The sequence below is a fragment of the Aotus nancymaae genome, unplaced genomic scaffold (assembly GCF_030222135.1).
Source record: "Aotus nancymaae isolate 86718 unplaced genomic scaffold, 86718_ANA_hifiasm-v0.15.2.pri h1tg000076l, whole genome shotgun sequence".
NCBI lineage: Eukaryota > Metazoa > Chordata > Mammalia > Primates > Aotidae > Aotus > Aotus nancymaae.
In genome coordinates, this window is record NW_026988491.1 from 8,196,676 (window position 1) to 8,218,462 (window position 21,787).

Here is a 21,787-nt window from a genome sequence, read left to right on the forward strand (position 1 = left end):
TCAGCCTCCCAAGTGATGGGACTACAGGCATGTGCCACCACACTTGGCTAATTTTTTGTATTTTCAGTAGAGACAAGGTTTCACTGTGTTAGCCAGAATGGTCTTGATCACCTGACCTCGTGATCCGCCTGCCTCGGCCTCCCAAAATGCTGGGATTATAGGCGTGAGCCACTGCACCTGGCTGAGATTATAATTTTTAATTCTGAAAATCTGTGTAACTGCCATCTTCTGAACTGCGGTTTCTAGTTCTGTAAAATTTCTTCCTGAGATCCATTTAATTTCCCTAGTTTCAGGTTAGAAATGCTATCTCCTTCATTTAGAATGGTAATTTCACTTCTTGAGGCAAAGGTTTCCTCTGGAAGCTTTTCAAATTCATATTTCAGAAGTTCAACTTTGCTGTATCTTGCTGCATGTGATTTTCAGGTCACCCATCAATGCCTTCTGTTCTTCCTCTTTCTATCCTTGAGAAGGCCTGGGATAACTCTCTCCTTTAAGTTTTCCATCCCTTCCTGTAACTTTCCCCCCACCCTACAGTTCTAAACTCTGCTATTATGGCTTGTCCATTAAATGTTTATCTTGAAGGCCTAAAAAGACAATGTTTTCCACCAGTATACCTTGATTTTGTACTCCTGGCTTTTCTTGACATGTCTGAATTATCCCATGTAACCAAGAAACTTCCCATGCTGTTACTAAAATCCATGTATTCCCCTGCTCAAGGTACTAGTTTTCTTGTTTACATTCATATATAATATGGTATATACTCATAACCTTGGACCCATTCTTTTTATGTCAGATTAAATTCAAGTACCCTTTTTATCACAGGTTGACTACCTGGTGATCTATACATTGGCTTCTCATAAGGAGAAGCAATTACCCTGAGGAAGGTTTTTCTTTACCTTTTTAGTAACTGGCCTGAGAAACATTTTATATTTTATCAATATAATTTCCTGTGTTATATTTATTCCATTTCTAATTACTTAGGAAAATGGAGCTTTGAAAGCGTTAAGGTTCCATGTGAGTTTCGATATTGTCTTTTGATACTCACTGTAGTTACACGAATGACTATTACTTCACGGTAACTTCTCATCAAGTGTTTTCAACCTTTAAAAATCTTTGGCAGGTTTCCCTGAATCAAAATTCTGACTTAAGTTTTATTGACCTGAAATTAACTTTTGGATTTTTCAGAAGGGTCTCGAGAGACTCAAAGAATGTATTTTTCATCTTGTAGAAATATTAAATGATCAGTCTTATTTTGTAAACTGCATGCTAAATGCTGTCAAATAATAAGTGATATTAGGTAGTCTTTGGATTACATTTATGGGTATGTTCTCAAATTATATAAAATTCTTAAAAATCTAATATGACACATTAGTTAACATTCTGGATGTTATGTTGTGTGGCACAAAAATAACTAAATTTCCCGTTAATTGGTGATTATAATGAACTCCCATCACATTTTTAGCCATGGGTATTCTAAGTTTTTATCCACAGCTATTATTTTGAATTCTTCTTTAAAGGCATTTGCAAAAATTTATGGAAGAGACTCTAACAAGTACTCTTAGATACAGGTTTCTAATAACTTCAAGATCAATGGATTAAATGCAAATACGAACTCTCATGAAGAAACATAAATTCATGAAACTACTAATCAAGCTCAAGCAGAACAAAACTGAACTGCATGAGATTAACTGATAACGTTTTTGACTTTTATTTAAAACACTATTAGTGCTTCACTTGAATGTTTTATTTTTCAGATTTAAGGAATTTTTCTTCCCTAAGCTATCTATAGTACACAACAATTTGGTAAAGTATGCTTCTGTGAACAAAGGTGGAAGCAATTCCTTTTTCTCCCAATTTTATCTCTCCAAAGTTTGGAGAGATTCTGTGAGTATTCTTATTTTTTATGGCAATATGGTTATTTGTACAAGTTCAATAACATTTGCTCTCTCCACTGGGCATAGTGGTTCCGTCTGCAAGCCAGGTGGGCAAATCACGTAAGGCCTGGACTTTGAGACCAGCCTGGCATATATAGCAAAACCCTGGTCTCTACTCAAAGTACAAAAAAAATTAGCCAGGTGAGGTGGCACATGCCTGTAAGCCCAGCTACTCAGGAGGCTGAGACATGAGAACTGCGTGAACCAGGGAGGTGAAGGTTGCAGTGAGCTGAGATTGAGCCATTGCATTGTGGCCTGGGTGACAGAGCAAAACTCCATTAAAAAAAAAAATTACTCTCTCTTTATAGCAGGATACAATTGAAACAATTGTTTATATTACCAAGGCTTTGAAATGTCATATCTGAGAATATGTATAAACTGTGTAACTTTTAGGGTTCTCAGCCTTAGAGTAAATGAGTAAAAACTGTCACTTCCTGGCAGGTCTAGAAATCTTAAAACTGTAGGTATAATCTAAAGTCTGTCTAGGGTTATCTTGTTACCCTCAGGAAGCTTTTATTTTTATTTTTTATTTTATTATTTTTTGAGACATGGTTTCACTCTGTCACCCAGGTATGTCACCAATCATAGCTCACTGTAACCTCCAACTCCTGTGCTGAAGCAATCCTCCCACCTCAACCTCCCTAGTAGCTAGAACTACAAGCACTTGCCACCAGCCTAGCTTGAAAAGGTTTTTAAATCTGAGGTTACTTTGTGGTCAAATCACTATTCTTGCAGGCAATATTTGATAAAAACTACATTTATTTTACAAACAAATTTGTCTTACTCTATTTTTGGAAAAGTCAAAATAACTACAGGAAGAAAACATTATGTTTCTAAAGAAAAGCTACAATACATCCGTTATTAGATGATAGCTGTGTGCACTGTTTTTAAGTTCTTGTTATTGCCTATAGAGCAGGCTAGGTCTAAACTCATCTAGATTTCTACAGTCCTACTTTACTCCATGCAGTTACCAAAAATGGGAATTTCTCTGTTTTGGAAGCCCTATAAGCTGAAACCAGATGAATTTTTAAAAACAAGTCTCATGACTGATGTCTGGGCCACACAAAATTCACCAAACTGCCTGATGCCATCACTGGAGATATTCAAACTGCAAACCAGGATGAGAAGTTTATTTTTTTCATGATGTAGACAACTTTTTTCAAGATGTCATAACATGACTCTGTATTATAATGATATAATAATGCCTACTTTGGCTGGGCGCGGTGCCTCATGCCTATAATCCCAGCACTTTGGTAGGCTGAGGCGGGCAAATCACAAGGTCAGGAGCTCGGAGCTCAAGACTAGGCTGGCCAACATAGCGAAACCCCATCTCTACTAAAAATACAAAAAAATTACCTGGGTGTGGTGGCTGGTGCCTGTAATGCCAGTTACTAGGAAGGCTGAGGCAGAAAAATTGCTAGAACCCAGGAGGCGGAGGTTGCAGTGAGCAGAGACTGAGCCACTGCACTCCACCCTGGGCAAGAGCATGAGACTCTGTCTTAAAAAAAATAATAATAATAATGCCTACCTTTTTAACTTGGTAGGATAATGGTCATTTTGTTTATTCAATTGGTTGTCTTTAAGCCTAGGTATATTGCTCAAAGTCCTTATGCAAACTGCTCTTGTCACATCACTATTAATTTTATTTTGTATTTTCCTCTTAAATTTTGTATCTGTTACTTGTTCAATTTTTTTATAGAAGCACAAATTCTAACAGTATTATGCTGACCCAGCACTTTGAGATGGTAACATATGCCTATGAAACAGACAAATTGAACTTAATTATGAACTCCAACTAGACAGCCTGGGAGCACCCTGCTTAAACTTCCTTATTGCTAAAATGTGGTTAAAAGACTAGAAACCTGGGAGAGGTCCATCCTGGCACACTGACAGACATGAAAAATTTAACTAAAAGATGATCGATCTGTGACACTTTTGGAGAAACATCTTGATCAAAAGGGGGAAATGTGAAAGTTGACAAAATAAAAATGGAATCATTTATGCTAACAAAATCCTGACAAATAGAACCAGGGAAGGCCATGGAGAGAGGCTTTTCATCCCTAAGTGTCTGGTAACAAGAATGACAACAAAAGACTCCACAAAAACCACAATCTTGCACAAATACACATTGTAACTTCACACATACACAAAAAGATCCTTCTGCAGGCACATCTGCCCAGCAACTGCCTACCTAGGACTGGTGTTACCTTTGTTACTAATCCTTTGGCCAAAGATAATTATCTCTAAACAGTTATAAAAAAAAATCCTCTTTATTTTTCCTTTAAAAACCTTTCTCTTCCTTTACCTCCCAAAGTATGCACATAGTTTGGTATGGCATGTGTATTCCCATTGCAACACACTATTCCAGAATAAACAGCATTTGTTTTTTTTTAGAGAGGATTTCTTTATTATTTAGGCTGAAAATACTTTAGAAATTTCTTTGTATGTCTGCAGAAAATTCTCTTTGTTACCTCATGCTTGAAAGATTATTATCCTAGGTATACACCTGTTATTGTTTCTTGGCACACTGAAGATACGCCTCACTTTCAATTTTCTCTATTATCTCCTGATAGTCCAATGAGACATATCCCAATTTCTTTGCTTCTTTCTCAGTTTTTCTATCTCTTTTTCATTCTGTGTTGCACTTTGGGTAATTTCTTCTACCTCTTCCAGTTCACTAATTCTCTCTTCAGCTGTGTTTAAGCTATTGCTTAACATACCCATTTAATTTCAATAATTGTATCTTACTTCTAAAAATACTATTTAATCCAAATACAGCTATTCATTTTTTGAGAATCTATTACTTCATCCTACTTTTAATATTCATTTATTTCTATATGTAATAAAAATATTTAATATTTGCAGTCTTCCAGATTTAACTATAGTCTTCAGTTTCTGCACTTTCTCAGGGTAGCTTACTTCCTTGTGTGTTTTGTGATTCCTAACTGAGAATCTTGCTTTCCTTGTAACTTCCCCAAAAGCATTCTGAAGACTTGTTTTAAGGACATTCTTCTAGATCAGATTTATGTTAGTTTCTGCCAGGTGCCTGGCAAATTTTTAAATTTTTCTTTCTATTGTTGCTACCACATATATAATTTCAGCCCCTAAAATAATATGAGCATAGGCTAAAAATAAATTCTCAAAGGAAACATTTATCCCTTATTCTACCTAAAACCAAGGATGAAAAAGACAACAACCTCTACTCTCTTCTTCTACACTCTGAGTTTTATTAACTGTTTATCCACTGAGGATATTATTCTTTGTGGATCCTGACTTTATATGAGTGTCTTCTAATTGTCTTTCTTCCTGTGGGCCTAAGGTCCTATGTATAGTATTTCAGCAGAATAATTATATGCTTTGCCTGTTGGCCAACTGTCCCTCTGTAATGCATGATAGCATTCCCTTGTTTGAACAATAAAGTATATAGTTACCTATTCAGAAAAACCACTGTTTTTCTACACTCTCACACAGAAGACTTCTGATGTCAGATATTGTGGGGTTATTTTCCTACAATGACCAGTTCTTAACACTAGCTGGATGTCCTACGATTTAACACAACAGTGACACTACCTCCTTGACAAAAGCATCAGACTCCACAGGTTAGTGGCTTAGTCCCACAAGGCTGCCCACTTCTGATGCCAGTTTCAAGTCCAGTCCTCCTGTCTCTGACAGATTTGCTGTAAATCAAGGATTCCTATGATCCCCTCCTTGGGTTCTATAATTTACTAGAATGGCTTCTGAAACTCTGGGAAACACTTATGCTTACCAGTTTATCATCAAGGATGCAACGTGGAGAAGCCAGCAAGAAGAGGTACACAGGGCAAAATATGGGGGTATGGGGTGAGGGGGTATAGAACTTCCCTCTCTGGGCACAACACCCTCCAGGAACAATGGTGTTCACCAACCCAGCGTTATTCAAGAGTGTTTATAGAGCTTGATCTCTATCTAGCACACCCTCCTGGCTTCCCAGAGGTCCTTGGAACTTTCATTGGGGAAGTTCTAACTAACTCTCCAATCACTTGGTGTTTCCATCTTGAGGCTCTCTGGGGGCCCTACTCTAAGACACCTCATTTGCATAAACTCAGGTGTGACCCAAAGGGGCTCATATACATAATAAAAGCTGCTCTTACCACTCAGGAAATTTCAAGGGTTTTAGGAGCTCTGTGCCAGGAACCAGGGACAAAGACTAGATTTCTTATAATACCAGGCTTGCCTTTAAACCAGGCTCCCTCCACCAGGGATCACCCCCTCCAAGGGCAAAGGTGACATCCGGTTGCTCTTGGCTATCTTTTTGGATTCACTCTGTCATTGTTTCTGGCCTTTGCTTTCTTTACTTGCTTTATGAACCAATCAGTTATGCTTTCAAAACATGTAACACATTTTTTAATCCAGCATTTTTACATATTCTTTACAGGTCTGTTTTATTTCGCCCCTCAATCCAAACTTTTTAATCCATGATATTCTTGACAATATTCCTATTTCTTCTCTTTTCCTTATTTCTAACAAGTGCATGATATATAGAAGGAACTGAAAAAATGCCAATTGAAAGAATGAATGATGCAGGTACCTCTGTTTTAAATACTTTCTAGTATTTTGCAATAAATTTCAAGTGCAGTTAAAAAAACTTCTTTCTTTCTAATGCTATAATTTCACTCCTGGAAAGGTGAGCTACAACAATACGGAAGGAAAGAGCTTTATGGACAAAGCTGTTAATTAAGATTTAATTTATATTGATGAAAATTTGAAAACAAGTAAGGTCAAGGGAGTGGCCAGGTAATAGACTAATAGTAACTACTGAATATGATGCTCATTAACATCACGTGGCTGACCCAGAAAACGCTTATGAAATAAATGAAAAGCAGAAAACCACATTTAACATGCATTATGACTATAAATAAGATATAATACCCACATGGGGACATGGACCAGAAGCCAACTGGAAAAGACTAATTGATTAGAAAAGCTAGCTTTGCAATCCTTTTTCCTTTTTAAAACTTGCAATGCATATAAACTTTATATGAAACAAACTCTTTAAGGATGCATGTATCTACTCCTCTGTGATACGACCTGAGAGGCAAATGCCCTTGGTGTCAGACAAGCCTGCAAGTTTTTGTTCTGCTGAATAGCTGTGGTCAATTCTTTACTCCTTCCACTATAGGGAGGGAATTCTGCAAACTCCTTACTCAAAGTAATCCTATGGGCTCAGCCATACGATTTCTTTGGCCAATGAGGGATATTAGCAACAATGACTCAAGGTTTCCTCCTGTGTATTAGGGCTGCCTCTGCCACCTCTGCCTTACCATGAGAAGACACCATACTGGCCTGCTGAGGGGACAGAGGACACCAGAGGACAGCCAAGTTGCCCCAGTCACCAGCCATCCCATCTCAAGCTGACCCACAGACAGTCAGTTAAACCAGTAAAAAACAGAACCATCCTGCCGGGCACAGTGGCTCATGCCTGTAATCCCAGCACTTTGGGAGACTGAGACGGGCAGATCACGAGGTCAGGAGTTTGAGACCATCCTGGCCAACATGGTCAAATCCCATCTCTACCAAAAAATAAAAAAAAATTGCTGCGTATGGTGGCGTTCACCTGTAATCCCAGCTACTCAAGAGGCTGAGGCAGGAGAATCACTTGAACTCGGAAGTCGGAAGTTGCAGTGAGCCAAGATTATGCCATTATACTCCAGCATGGGTAACAGAGCGAGACTCTGTCTCAAAAACAAACAAACAAACAGAAGCATCCAACCAGCCTATAAACTCATCAGATAAATAAATGGTTGCTGATTTAGGCCACTATCAGAATAGCTTGTTATGCAGCATTATCTATAGCAGCAGATGACTAATATAACCTGTCATCTTCCTCTTTCTATAGCCAGGTCCATCCACAATGTTTGGTACCTAGAGAGTGGTGATGAAGGCTTTTTCTGTCATTGCCCCCACTCTGTGAGGAAGAATAAGACATTGATGCTTGCATCTCCCCCACTCACCCACCCACACCTGTCATTACACGTGTCATTTTTTAAATACCTACTTCTTTGCACATTTCTCTCCTGAAATGACTTGAAAGCCACAAATGACTTGGAAGCAAGTTAGTTATTCACATCCACATCTACAGCGCCTGGCACAGAATGGGCCCTCAAGAAACGTTTTTGCTTAAGTTGAATGAATTAATTTGGGGAGCTGACATGAACCAAAAGAGCCAGCAGCAGATGGCAAGAAGAATAACCACACAAGCTGGTTCTTATGCCAGGAGGCTTTAGGCTTTCCAGAAAGCCCAAATAAGGGTGGAAAAAACCCAATGCCCCACAAAGACGAAAAGCATACTCATTCTGCTCTCCTGTGCCCTTATCTCTGCCACCACATTGCACATAAACCTCCCAGCCATCCATGCCCCTGGGAGGTCCCCTCAGCCCACCTTACCCTACGTCCAGGGATGTGCCTATCTTGATCCTACCTTTAGATCAGACACGTCTCTGTAGCACTGCTCGGAGCGGGTGTGGTCTGACAGCTGCACATTCCAGAAGCAGGGGAGTTGGTACACAAGGAAGGGGTTTTGTTTGATGACAGCGTTGAAAATATCCTGGGGGATGAAAGCCAAAGACACAGTCAAGACAGTCGGGTGGCCCTGCTGCCCATTTTGGCTCTCAAGGCACCGCATCCCCTGTGATAGGGCTTCTCTTGAGCCTCCTGCTCTGAACACAGGCTGGCTCACGCTATGGGGCATCTCCCTTGCCTGTTATCTCTAGGAACCAAGCAATAATGTTTGGATAGATATGGGGGAATGCCCCAGGCCGACTAGAAGCTCCACAGTCCTGCTGGTCTCATAAAGCCCTATCTAATGAGCTCACATGTGCAGACATGGGGTGTCTTCCCTACCCTTGTCGGCATATAATAAATGGAGTCTCCTTCCCCTCTTGCCTCTAGGCAGGAGCCCTGTGTTATCCATTCTGAGCCTCCTGGGGAGGAAACTGCATGATGACAAGTAGACCCACTCATTCAGGGACTGAGACAAATTACAGATCCTCCCTTTCAGCAGCACTTCCTGGGCCCGCGGTGGACTCAGTGATGGATGCTCCTTGGATTCCTGCAAGCCATGGTGCCCAGGATACATACTCTTCATTTCGAAATCCACCCTGACTTGTCTAGAGAGGTTTTACCTTTTTTGGGCTCTTCTCCAAGCTCTTGCACCAGGCCATACTTATTAACTAGCTGCTGACAGGTGGCGCCAGGAGGTGAATTATGGGCCTTCGTGGAAGAAGATGGCTGAATAAACGATCCTCACTGGACGCGGGCGTACAATTGCTAGCTTTGGGGGACATGCTTAAGTCACTGTGACCTGACTTGAAATATGAGGATGGTGGACAATTTTCCCCTCAGGTTTAAAACAGCTACCTGGGTATTATTTTTTTCTTAAACTCATTCATTATACTATATCTAATGTTTGAAAAGGGAAATCAGTTTCTGGCTGCTTGGGAAATACTGCATAATAATGCTTTAAAAAATAATAAAGCAATCACGCAGAGTTTCTTGCTCCCTCCGTATTATGAAATTTTGCAGGCATTCGACGAACCAGGAAATTGCATTTTGAACAAAAAACATGCAGAGTGAGCTGGCTCTTTGGATGAAAAGAAAAGGGTGAAATGCAGAAAACTCAGAGAAATCAACTTTGTGCCTTCAGACAGCTACCAGTGCCACAGGAAGATGAAAATTTAAATGAATGATCCTGGTAGAGTCAAAGTCAACTGGAGCCCTCTGCCTTTCCTGGGATGTTAAAATGAGGACTAGGCTTTTTTAAAAATGAGTATTTGTTGGCTGGACAGAGACTCACATCTGTAATCCCAGCACTTTGGGAGGCTGAGGTGGGCAGATCATCTGAGGTCAGGAGTTCGAAACGAGCCTGGCCAACATGGAGCAACCCCATATTTACTAAAAATATAAAAATTACCAGATGTGGAGAATCACTTGAACCCAAGAGGCAGAGGTTGCTGTGAGCCAAGATCACGCCACTGCACCCCAGCCTGGGTGACAGAGCAAGACTCTATCTTAAAATAAAATAAAATAAAATAAAATAAAATAAAATAAAATAAAACAAATAAATAAAAATGAGACTTCAAGGAGTTTCTGAGGCTGCCTGTATAGCAAAGTGGTTTCCAGGCAGTTTATCCTTTCTATTTAAATGCATTTCCCTTGAGTAAAGGGACACTACTACAGCATCTAAGCAAAAGGTTTAGATTAAAGGTTAGACTCTATTTGCCAGGGAGGCAAGTGAAGTCTTGCCTGGGAAACACGCCGTGGCATTCTGGGGTACCAGAGAGCAGGCCCTGTGCACTCCACCTGGCGATGAAGAGGGCACCAACATCTACTTATGAGTCTGTGTCAACAGACTATAAGCTCTATGAGGGCAGGTGCTCCTTCGTCTGTCTCTGTCATCCTCTTTCTGAACTTGGCTCCTGGTATACACAGTGCTCAGTGAAAGTCTGCAGAATGAGCAAATGAATGAACAAGGGAAGGCACTAAGGAGTTGAGCTAGTTGTTGTCTTAGACTGGCAAGTGTAAGGCAGCTGTAGAGTCACACAATATATAAACAACAATTCAGACCCATTTACTTTTAAAGTTTCTTTGAGAACCACCACCAGGGCACTCAGGAGTAGCTGTACCTTCTAACCTGGGCACTCACCTGGTCAGCTAAGGATGTAGACAGCATGCCCATGAGCTCCCTCTCTGCCGTCAGCCTCCACATCTGCTCCCATTTCATCTTCCGCAGCTTATCCAGAAGTAACAGGATCACCCCTGGGCAAAAGCACACCATAAAAGAGGAAATTTAAAAAAAATAAAAAAGTAAGAGAGAGAGCAAGGCACGCCTACTCAGAGCACAGCCACAGTCTCTCGAGGATGACTGTCTTATGCAGACAAGAGGCCTACACACTGCTGCAGATCAGTCTTCCTTCTAAAAGTTCTTCCAGTGAGGCTTCACAGTCTGGGGCACCTGTTTTGGAGATGAATACACCTAGGTTCAAGCCTACGACCTGCCAGTTACTTGATAGGAGACGTGAAACCATCTCTCTGAGACCTCCTCATTATATGGAGACTGGACTGTTTGTAAGGATAAGTGAGAGGGGCAGGCAGAGCCTAGCACTGTCTGGAAATGGACAGAGGTGGTGGCGGCAAAACAATGTGAATGGACTTCATGCCACTCAACTGTACATGTAAACATGGTTAACATGGTCAATTTATGGGGTGCGTGCATGCGTGTATGCGTGTGTGTGTGTGTGTGTGTGTGTGTGTGTGTGTGTGTGTGTGTGTGTCTGTATAGATATTTTTTTGAGATGAAGTCTCACTCCATCACCCAGGGTGGGGCATAGTGGCACAATCTCGGTTCACTGCAACCTCCACCTCCCGTGTTCAAGTGATTCTCCTAACTCAGCCTCCTGAGTAGCTGGGATTACAGGTGCATGCCACCACGCGCAGCTAATTTTTGGATTTTTAGTAGAGAAGGGGTTTCATCATGTTGGTCAGGCTGGTCTGGAACTCCTGACATCGTGATCTGCCTGCCTTGGCCTGTCAAAGTCCTGGGATTACAGATGTGTACATTTAGGCTTTGCTGAATGATAGTTAAGAAGCAACTATCTACCATCAGGTCAGTTAGAGCACGCAGAAAAAGCCCAGAGCACAGAACACAAAAAGCCATGGGAATTTCCCTGCAGGCCACTGCAGTCAATTTGGTGGGTGGAACTGTAGCACCATGGGCCCTCCAAATCAATCCTCTTCAGGATGCTTAGCTCGGCGGAAGGGTCAGTGGGGGAAACTCAAAGCAGATGAAAAATAAACTTAGTTGAAACCAGGTACCTGCATTTCTAAGACTCTAGGAAAGAAACTGATTTCTCGAAATCACATATAAACGTCAACTCTAAGGCTTTTTACTTATTCCAGTGGCACATATTTGGAAAAAAGGTATATTTACCATTTAGTGAAAGGTGTTTGGTCAGGTAGAGTTGAAAAAATAGTCTATATATGGTTATGGGAAGAATGGGATAACACACAGAGATCTGAACTTGTAAGTCTGAAGGACAAATCACATCTGTTGCATAGCTCCTTTGGGCTTTGTCAGGTTTTTTCCACATCCTTTTATCATTTCCCCTCATGCTTCCCGAAATCTCTACAACATAGATTTCGTTATCCTTATTTTATGGGTGAGGAAATTGAGAGGCTGAATCAAACACTTGTCAATTCACAGTTCAAAAGAAGCTATGCCAGATCCAAACTCAGATCTGCCTAATTCCAAAGCCAGTGCTCGTTCCACTCAACCACATAGACCAGAGTCCCGGGAATGTCGCTTTGGTGCCACAGGATTCAGGTCAACGCTCTCTTTTGTTGACTCTCAGTTTCCATGAGTCTTAAATGAGGACAATGCTACTTGCCCTACACAACTCAGAAAATTGTCATGCACTCTTGTGGCAGGCTGGTTTAACCATCACCATCAAAACAACCAGATTTATAGCATTTGCCAGTTGCCAAGGTGTAAACACTCCCATCACTGCTCATTTCAAGCTAGCAATGTGATGTCACTGAACAAAACGAGTTGGGGAGGAAGGTACACTGGAAATTGTTCACCATAAATGTATTATCTGATTGTTTTACTCAGATAAACAATCAGGGTGGGGGGTGGTGTAGAAAGAAAAGAAACATTTACAAAGTTACAAAGCAAGAGAATATAGTGATGTAAGTCACTGGTGACTGATTTAAGAAAATAGATTTCAGTCAAGAAGCTGGGTGTGGTAGCTCACACCTGTAATCCCAGCAGGAGGATTGCTTGAACCTGGGAGGCAGAGATTGGAGTGAATTGTGCCATTGCATTCCAGCCTGGGCAACAGTGTGAGACTCTGTCTCAAAAAAAATTTTAAAACGCTGGTGAGATTGGTGAAAGTAGGGAAGCAAAGTAAGTACAACTCTATTTCCATGAGGTCACACATAGTAGCTACTCAATAAATAATTGTTGGATGAAAGAATAAAAGAAATGTAAAGGGCGTTTTAAATTTAGAATCTGTGGACTCAGTAATGGCTAACTGGAAGCAAAAAGGAAGATGGGGTAGTTGATATTTCAGGACAAGGAGCCCCTTCAACATGACAATCCCTGTCCAGCTTTGGAAGCTGTACCCTAGCTAAGCTCTCGAGACATGAATCGAGATTAGTGCATTTACTGCAGCATTGTTTATAACGGCAGAAACATAATAAACAGGATAAATCTATCAGCCTCTGGAGACCAAGCTGAGAACTCATGTTTTTAAATGGTGTGAAGACTTGGCGAGTGCTAAGTGGCAGATGTGATTTGCCAGGCTGCTTGAAAAGTGGGGATGTCTAAAACAGATGCCTAAACGCAGAAATGCAGGATCGTTCTCCCAGTCCGCCAGTCTTTTCTTTCGTGTGACTTTGATTTTTAAAATTATGAACTATACAATGAATACCCACCACCTAGATACAATAGATGCGAATACACTGCCGCATTTACAATTAAAAACTTAAAGCATTACAGATAAATCTGAAGTTCATCTCATTCTACCTCCTCACTTCCTCAAAGGGAGACAGTATTGTGTGAGGTCTATGTTTGATTTCTATGCATGTTTTTACATTTTTATCCTCTGTGTATTTAGTAACAATACATGGTATTTTTAGTGTGTTTTGAATTGCACATTTCCTATTCTAACTCACCTTTTCACCCGCTGTTCTATCTTTAAGATTTAATCACATTAGTGTTTCCTATCTTGTTTACTCACTGTAATCACATCACCCATTTCACACGTATACCACAAGTTACGTTTGCATTCCTCTCCTGAAGGATATTTTGGTTGGTTATAAACAATGCTGCAGTAAATGCACTAATCTCGATTCATGTCTTGAGAGCTTAGCTAGGGTACAGCTTCCAAAGCTGGACAGGGATTGTCATGTTGAAGGGGCTCCTTGTCCTGAAATATCAACTACCCCATCTTCCTTTTTTCTTCCAGTTAGCCATTACTGAGTCCACAGATTCTAAATTTAAAACGCCTTTTACATTTCTTTTATTCATTCATCCAACAATTATTTATTGAGTAGCTACTATGTGTGACCTCATGGAAATAGAGTTGTACTTACTTTGCTTCCCTACTTTCACCAATCTCACTGGCGTTTAAAAAAAAAAAAAAAAAAATTAAAAAAAAATTTTTTTCAGCCTGTTGCTCAGACTGGAGTGCAATGGCACAATTCATTCCAATCTCTGCCTCCCAGGTTCAAGCGATTCTCCTGCCTCAGCCTCTCAAGTAGCTGGGATTACTTGAGGCACCCGTCACCATGCCCGGCTAATTTTTTGTATTTTTAGTAGAGACAGGGTTTCTCCATGTTGGCCAGGCTTGTCTCAAACTCCTGACCTCAGGTGATCCACCCGCCTTGGCTTCCCAAAGTGCTGGGATTACAGGTGTGAGTCACCACACCTGACCCATCTCATGGGCTTTATTCAACACATTAATTCAGCATATATTTGCTGGAGGTGTAGCATTCAATCTTTGCCAGGCCCTTTTGTGGAAACACACATAAGACATAGATACCATTAGGATTCAATGTGATGACTACAAACACTGAGAACATGTACTGCTTATGAAGAGAGCTCACAGGAGGGAGGCCTAGGTGGCCTGGGCTAGGACTTGGTCAGGCAGTTGGGGAGGTTGTCTGAGGAAATAGCATGGACAAAGGCATGGAGGCAGGAGACGCATGACAAGATTGGGCTACGAATGTACTATGGAATACGGTTTTGTTAGCCGGCTTAGGCGAATGCCAGGACAGGAACCTGAACACATGAGCAGGCAATGAATCACAAGGAGCCTTGTATCTGTGCAACACAGGTGCATTCCAGCCATTTTTATGCCATTTCCTACACAGAAAATGATACTCTTAAAACCCAGTGGAAGTTAAGCTGTTTCTGGCTGAAAAGATTGATCCAAGGGTTTTAGAGGCCTCAGGTCCTACCAAAGTGTCCCCAAGGATGAGATGATTTTGTTGGCACATGTCACCAATGTGTGACGCAATGGTTGGGAAGCCCTGCTGAGGACAACTGGGAGTGAGTGAAGGATGTGGGGAAAGAGAGTGACTGCAATTCAGTTTGTTTTAGAAAAGCCAAGTGAGCCAGACGAGGTGGCTCATGCCTGTAATCCTAGCACTTCAGAGGCTGAGGCACATGGATCACCTGAGGCAGGAGTTCAAAACCAGCCTGGCAAACATGGCAAAACTCTGTCTCTACTAAAAATACAAAAATGAGCCGGGTGTGGTGGTACGTGCCTGTAGTCCCAGCTACTTGGGAGGCTGAGGCATAAGAATCACTTAAACCTAGGAGGCGGAGGTTGTTATGAGTCAAGACTGTGCCACTGCACTCCAGCCTGGGTGACAGAGACTCAGAGACTCAGTCTCAAAAAAAAAATCCAAGCTAAAATGTTGCTGTCATTTATCCTGTCATTTCACAAGATCAAAGCCCTCCAGTATTTCAGGGTGCTCTACAGAACAAGCTATAACCCCTTGGTTAAGGCCAGACCATCTGGTTCTCGCCATAATTTAATTTTCTTTTCTTTGAGGAAAACTGACACAATGGCACTTTGCTATAAAACAACTGCACCCTCTGCCTCTGTGAACTTGATGAGCTGATACTCAAGCTGCTTTTCTTTTTGGAATTCCAGGAAGTTTACTAAATATACCACTCTGTGTACCCCGATTCAACCAAGAATCAGAATCCAAAGCAAACAAAAGCATTCATGAGCAAACAAGTCACAAAGCTTATGAATTTCATTCTCAGCTTCCCCAGTCTCCTCTAATCTCACAACATTCTCAGAAAGGGGGCAGGTCAGACATTGCTACTGAGTTTGCATCCATGTGGGAACTGAGGTGCTAAGGATGGAGGTGGCATTTCCAATGTCACAGTGCTGGCAAGTGCTTCCTGCTGCCCTGTTTATCTTAGAACAATAGAACTAATAAAGACGCTGTGCTTCCTGCCAGCAGAGCCTATAAATGGCTCTTCTTTGTACCTTGACATTTTTAAAGACCATGCTTCCTCTTAAACATGAATGTCGCACGTGTGCTCCGCTCACATAGGCTCATGTGGGTTCACGGGAGTCAGGATTCCCAGATACCAGAGCTGGGCCACAGGCGAGTTGCCCTTGGCATGCCAAAACAGAGGGAGCTTGGTCTGCTCTTGTTGGTTTTTGTGAGACAGAGTCTTACTCTGTTGCCCAGGCTGGAGTATAGTAGTGGCACAATCTCAGCTCATTGCAACCTCTGCCTCTCAGGTTTAAGCGATTCTTGTGCCTCAGTCTCCTAACTGGGACCACAGGTGCCCACCACCATGCCTGGCTAATGTTTTTCGTATTTTTTTTTTTCTTTTTGAGACGGAGTTTCGCTCTGGTTACCCAGGCGGGAGTGCAATGACGCGATCTCGGCTCACCGCAACCTCTGCCTCCTGGGTTCAGGCAATTCTCCTGCCTCAGCCTCCTTAGTAGCTGGGATTACAGGCATGCACCACCACGCCCAGCTAATTTTTTGTATTTTTAGTAGAGACGGGGTTTCACCATGTTGACCAGGATGGTCTAGATCTCTTGACCTCGTGATCTGCCCGCCTCGGCCTCCCAAAGTGCTGGGATTACAGGCGTGAGTCACCACGCCCGGCCCTGTTTTTTGTATTTTTAATAGAGACAGGGTTTCACCATGTTAGCCAGGCTGGTCTCCAATTCCTGAACTCAAGTGATCCACCCACCTTGGCTTCCCAAAGCACTGGGAACATAGGAGTAAGCCACCACGTCCAGCTGACACTGTCTACTTTTAATCATAGGTCCTGTATTCAGAAGTTATTTCTTCTATAATTCATATGAGATTTTTTTTTTTTATTTGAGCACCTGCTTTGGTTCTATTCATTGGTCAACTGGAGACTTGGAAGTCTTTATAACACAGTCCTTGTTCTCAGGGAGCAAGGCCGGGAAGGGAGACAGGTAATCACAAAAATGCAAAGCACTGTGATAAGTGGGAGGTGGAGAAGAACTATGGGAGCTGGGGTACAGGAAAACTGACTGTGTCCTGAGGGAAGCATTAGGGAAGGGCATCTTGAAATAAATCATGTCTGCACTGAAACTTAAAGATAAAAAGGATATTGAAGTGAGAGACAGGAAGAACAAAGGTCAAACCAGACAGGCTTCTCTCTTTAGGACACTGATTTCAAAGGAATGGACTACTGAATATCCAGCAAGTACCAAACATTTTCCCCCACAGTTGAACTGCAGACCTCGAAAGGTAACGACCCATTTCCCCCTCTTCTCCCACGAAAGCAAATTTTAGAAAAGCTGCATAACATTCTCTAGCATGGGTGAAAACATTTGCCTTTGCTCATAAATCTGTAATTAACCATAGGTTATTCTTAAAACAAATACCCTCACATTCTTGGAGTGATACAGCAGAATGAATTCTGGGAACACAGGCTTTTTTTTTTTTTTTTGTAGCTACCCCAGAAGGGGAAGTTAAATTGCATATAAAGAAAAAACTGCAGTGGACTTGGAAAACATACTCCTGGCTCTGAGTCCTGATAATATGATTCTTGAAAAAGTCATGTGTTTCTAAGGCTCAGATCCTTATTTATAATATAGTGACAATCCCACATTAACTCTAAGGTGATTCTGAGGAACAAAAAATATGGGGGCCAGGAGTGGTGTCTCATGCCTGTAATCCCAATACTTTGGGAGACCAAGGCAGGTGGATGACCTGAGGTCAAGCGTTCAAGACCAGCCTGGCCAATATGGCAAAACCCCATCCCTACCAAATACACAAAAATTAGCAGGACCTGGTGGTGGGCACCTGTAATCCCAGCCACTTAGGAGGCTGAGGCAGGAGAATTGCTTGAACCTGGGAGGCGAAGGCTGCGGTGAGCCGAGATCACGCCACTGCACTCCAGCCTGGGCAACAGAGCAAGACTCCGTCTCAAAAATGACGATGATGATGATGACGACGCTGACAACAACCTTTAAAGTATCTGGTACAGTGGAAGAATATCATCCATCAGTGCTGCATAAGAATTACTAACGGATGATTAATGTCAGCACCTAGTAAATAATTTCTCCCTTTAATCCAGTGATTATTCTAATAATCTTCAAAATCCCCGTCAGTGTGGAATGCACTGGACAACTTGAAATATTTGCAATATTTTGAAATACTTCCAGGCCCAAAGCCTTCTTAAGTCTTCTGAAAATAGTTGGCTTATGGTGTCACAGTCTACATGCTTCAGAGATCTCGAGGTTATTCCAACTGGCAGCTAAGAGATACATCCACAGGAAGGAAACAAAGAATCATAAAGGAAAGAAAATCCACTGTATGGAAAATTATGTGCACAAATTATATTCTTAAGCAGTTAAGGAGTCTGTTTAGGATGTTAAATATAATCACCATATTGATGTGAGCTTATAAGACTATCTGCCTGTTTCTTCAAAGGTTAGAAGTTTGCACCCAGCTCGTAAAAGACTTGAGAAACAACATTTCCAGGAGAAACAGAACTCTAATATTGACCTTGCTCCTATGGGGCTGTGGAGATATCCTAATTAATGGCTGTAAAGGGCTTTCAAAATATGAAGTGGTACATAAAAGCTTAATAAATGACAGTTACAGAAACTATACATTTACTAATTAAGGTGCCTAATTATCTCTCACTGAACATGCATAACTCCCACCGGAATATAAATCATGTGCATGCGTGCAAAGCAGAAACAGGATTTTTAAGTGAGATACTGCTTAACATTATGAAAATGGCTCCATTTGAACTGGAGCCCTTCAAGTTGAAACAACACAGATTTGGCTTTGGAATGCATGCCCCAAATCAGACTTTTGACACTTCTTTCTGCTGTAAGGAGGAAGGCGGTGCCAAAAAGCCTGACTTTGGCCTCTGCCTGGCATTCACTGCTGCCTGATCCTCCCATTCCCATCCTTGTTGTCCGGGTCTGGGAGCTTGGAGCAAGCCCTTTGCCCCTGAGGGCTCTGCACAGAGACAACGTGCCTTAAATTTGACAAGGACTGTCAAGGGAGCTGGCTGGGATACATGTGACCAGTAGGGCTTTACCTACAGCTGTTGTGCTGGGAGCACAGAGACCAACGCTAAATAAATGAATGAATAAATCAATTAAAAATCAAAGGATTCTCTTGTGAACATCTGGTCAAGTGGTAGGGCTTTTCATCTGTGGATCAGAGGGCAGTGTTTCCTTTTTCCCAAATGGAATATGTAGCCACAGCTCAGTAGTCAAGATGGCAGGGAAAGAAAATCAGGTATCTGTGCAGAGAGGAAAGTGAGAATAATGCTTTTTTTTTTTTTAAATGAGCTAGATATTATTTTTTGCCAGTGTAATTGCAGAAAAAAGAGAACAAGCTAAAAAGGGTGACAAGGATCATGATATCCACCATTTATCAAGCAACTGCTGTATACTAGAGGGAAAACACTGAACTTAGATGACTTCTAATTCTCATGACAAACCTGCAAGGTAGATGGAGTTATCTCCACTTTACAGATGAAGAAACTAAAGCTCCCATATAGCTAATGTGTGGCAAAATTAATTTCAATCTTTGATTTGTGGTCTGGACCATACCATGTTGCCTCCTGAGGGTGTGTGTGTGCACGTGTGTGTGTATATGCCTGTCTGTGTGTGTGTGCGCGTGTCTACGTACATGCTCATAACTAAATATGGTGAGGCCTTGCTGAATCAGGAGCCTAAAGCCAAAACAAAAGAGGATCTCTTGGAGGAGCAGCAAGTTAATGTTTGAAGGACTCTGAGAAGACCACAGGCCATAACCAGATTGCTTCTGTAAAAACCTGGGAGGATCCCAATCATTACAAAAGGCCAGGAAAACTAGGGCTTCCCTGAGGACAGTCCTGTGTGAAAAGGAAGCTGCAGGCCTGGGGTAGGGCCTGATCCAAGATTAGTGATAGTGGGGAACTGGATGGAGCCAAGAAACATTCAACTCAGGACACTGTGTCAGAGCTAACTGATGTCAACTTGCCCTCCTGCATGTTAGGAAGATTCCCTTCATTCTGCATCTGAAAATCTGCAAGTAATTTCACAGAATGTACAGGACTACTTCTTGTAGGAAATAACTACTTTTTTTTTTTTTTTTTTTTTTGACAGTCTGGCTCTGTTGGCCAAGCTGGAATACAATGGCACGATCTCGGCTGACTGCAACCTCTGTCGTCCGGACTCAAGCAATTCTCCTGCCTCAGCCTCCCAAGTAGCTGGGATTACAGCCGTGTGCTACCACACCAGGCTAATTTTTGTATTTTTTAGTAGAGATGGGGTTTTACCATGTTGGCCAGGCTGGTCTCAAACTCCTGACTTCAGGTGCTCTGCTCGCCTCAGCCTCCCAAAGTGCTGGGATTACAGGCATGAGCCACTGCGTCTGGCCAGCAAGAACTCTTTAAAACTTTTTCAGCAAAGAGGAATGCCTTAAGCTTGCATTATGAAAACTTAACTGTTTAAGAGAAGGTGCTGTCGCTATTCCCTCCCTGGCCTGCTTTCATTCTTTAGCCAAGCTAAACAATGTAGCTAGAATTGGGTTGGTCAGTTCAGACCACATGCTTCCTTGGCTCAGGAGGAGAAAGCTGGGCCCAAAGTGCCTGCATGACTCCTTTGAATGAGGTTCAGAGCAAGTTTCAGAGTAAATCTTTTATTCCTAAACTTGGTGCTTCTCACAGTGTATTATGTATCATTCTGTAGGATGCTAGTGTTGTGGAAGCAAAGCTAAATAAGTAAGTGTAGGAGATGACTTATTAGGGTTAAATAAAGTTAAACAGGGTTTGATATATCAACGTGCACAGTGAATCAATCTGAAAGGTGGTTATGGCTTCCAACCTTGCAGAATGATTTGCACCCTTTCCCTAAGGAACCGAGTAGGATATTGCTGCTCCCTTCAGCTTGAGTCCTCTCTCACTGGCTTCTGTCTGCACTTCCTCAGCTCTGCACCCGTAAAGCAAGAGCCACTACGTGAAAATGAAGATTTGCTCCTTAGTCCTTCAGTGGTTTTTGAGGCTTTGCTGGTTTGAACCAGAGAAACCCTAAGTGGGCACAAAGCAGTTGCTCAGCAGGAAGCTCTGGGGAGCCCACGGACTCTCATCCCAGAAATGCTGATGAAAATCACCCTCACAATCACAGCCTTCCTCCCTTCTGCTCTGAAGCGCTAGAGTTCTCTTCTGATTCGTGACCCAACAGAAAGTAAGTTTATTAAAAATCACTTAATTTAAAATCCCCTGCTGATTTTACCTGGGACTCACTTTTGATCATATAAATGAAAAAGGTTCTGCAATCTACTTTAGGCTTTTTAAATTATTTCTTCCTGAAAGATTTTCGAGGTAGGGGGAGGTAGAAAGGGAGAGAGGGAGGGAGGGAGGGGGTAAGGGGGAGGGAGGAGGGAGGGGGGAGAAAATGGAAATCCTTCCATTTCCAACCTTTGCTGAATTGGATGGGTTTTCCTCAACTGTGAATGGGGTGCAGTGTGGTCATCAACTCACTCATTCATTCAATAAATATATATTTTAGCAACTTGTACATGCTAGGCACAAGGTACACAGAGACAAAGAACACAGTGGTCCCTGCTCGAGAAAGCTTGGAGGTGTTATGGGTGCTCAAATAGTGGTATGTTCTAGGCAGGCAGAGTGCGCTCCCAAAGGAGGGTGTGGCTGGATCTCATGTCGCGGGAAGTGATCCTTTTCGACAATACCACTTCAGCCTTCCTCTTCATCTCACTGGACAGAAACCATTTGGTCGAGGTTGTGACAGAACTAAGAACACAAAGGGTTTTGTGGCTGGCAAATACTTTCAACT

At 42.0% G+C, this 21,787-nt stretch overlaps 1 protein-coding gene across 4 annotated transcripts in view; it reads right to left on the minus strand.

The window, feature by feature from the left end:
• The window catches only part of LARGE1 (LARGE xylosyl- and glucuronyltransferase 1), a 626,458-nt gene that overhangs the window by 98,144 nt on the left and 506,527 nt on the right, over nucleotides 1-21,787 (minus strand). For all 4 annotated transcript variants that reach the window (XM_064367950.1, XM_021669373.2, XM_021669372.2 and 1 more), the window contains 2 exons: nucleotides 10,615-10,727; nucleotides 8,392-8,517 (listed from right to left, as the gene is read on the minus strand). In XM_064367950.1, the coding sequence (XP_064224020.1) occupies nucleotides 8,392-8,517; nucleotides 10,615-10,727 (239 nt within the window). The remainder of the gene's footprint in view (nucleotides 1-8,391; nucleotides 8,518-10,614; nucleotides 10,728-21,787) is intronic.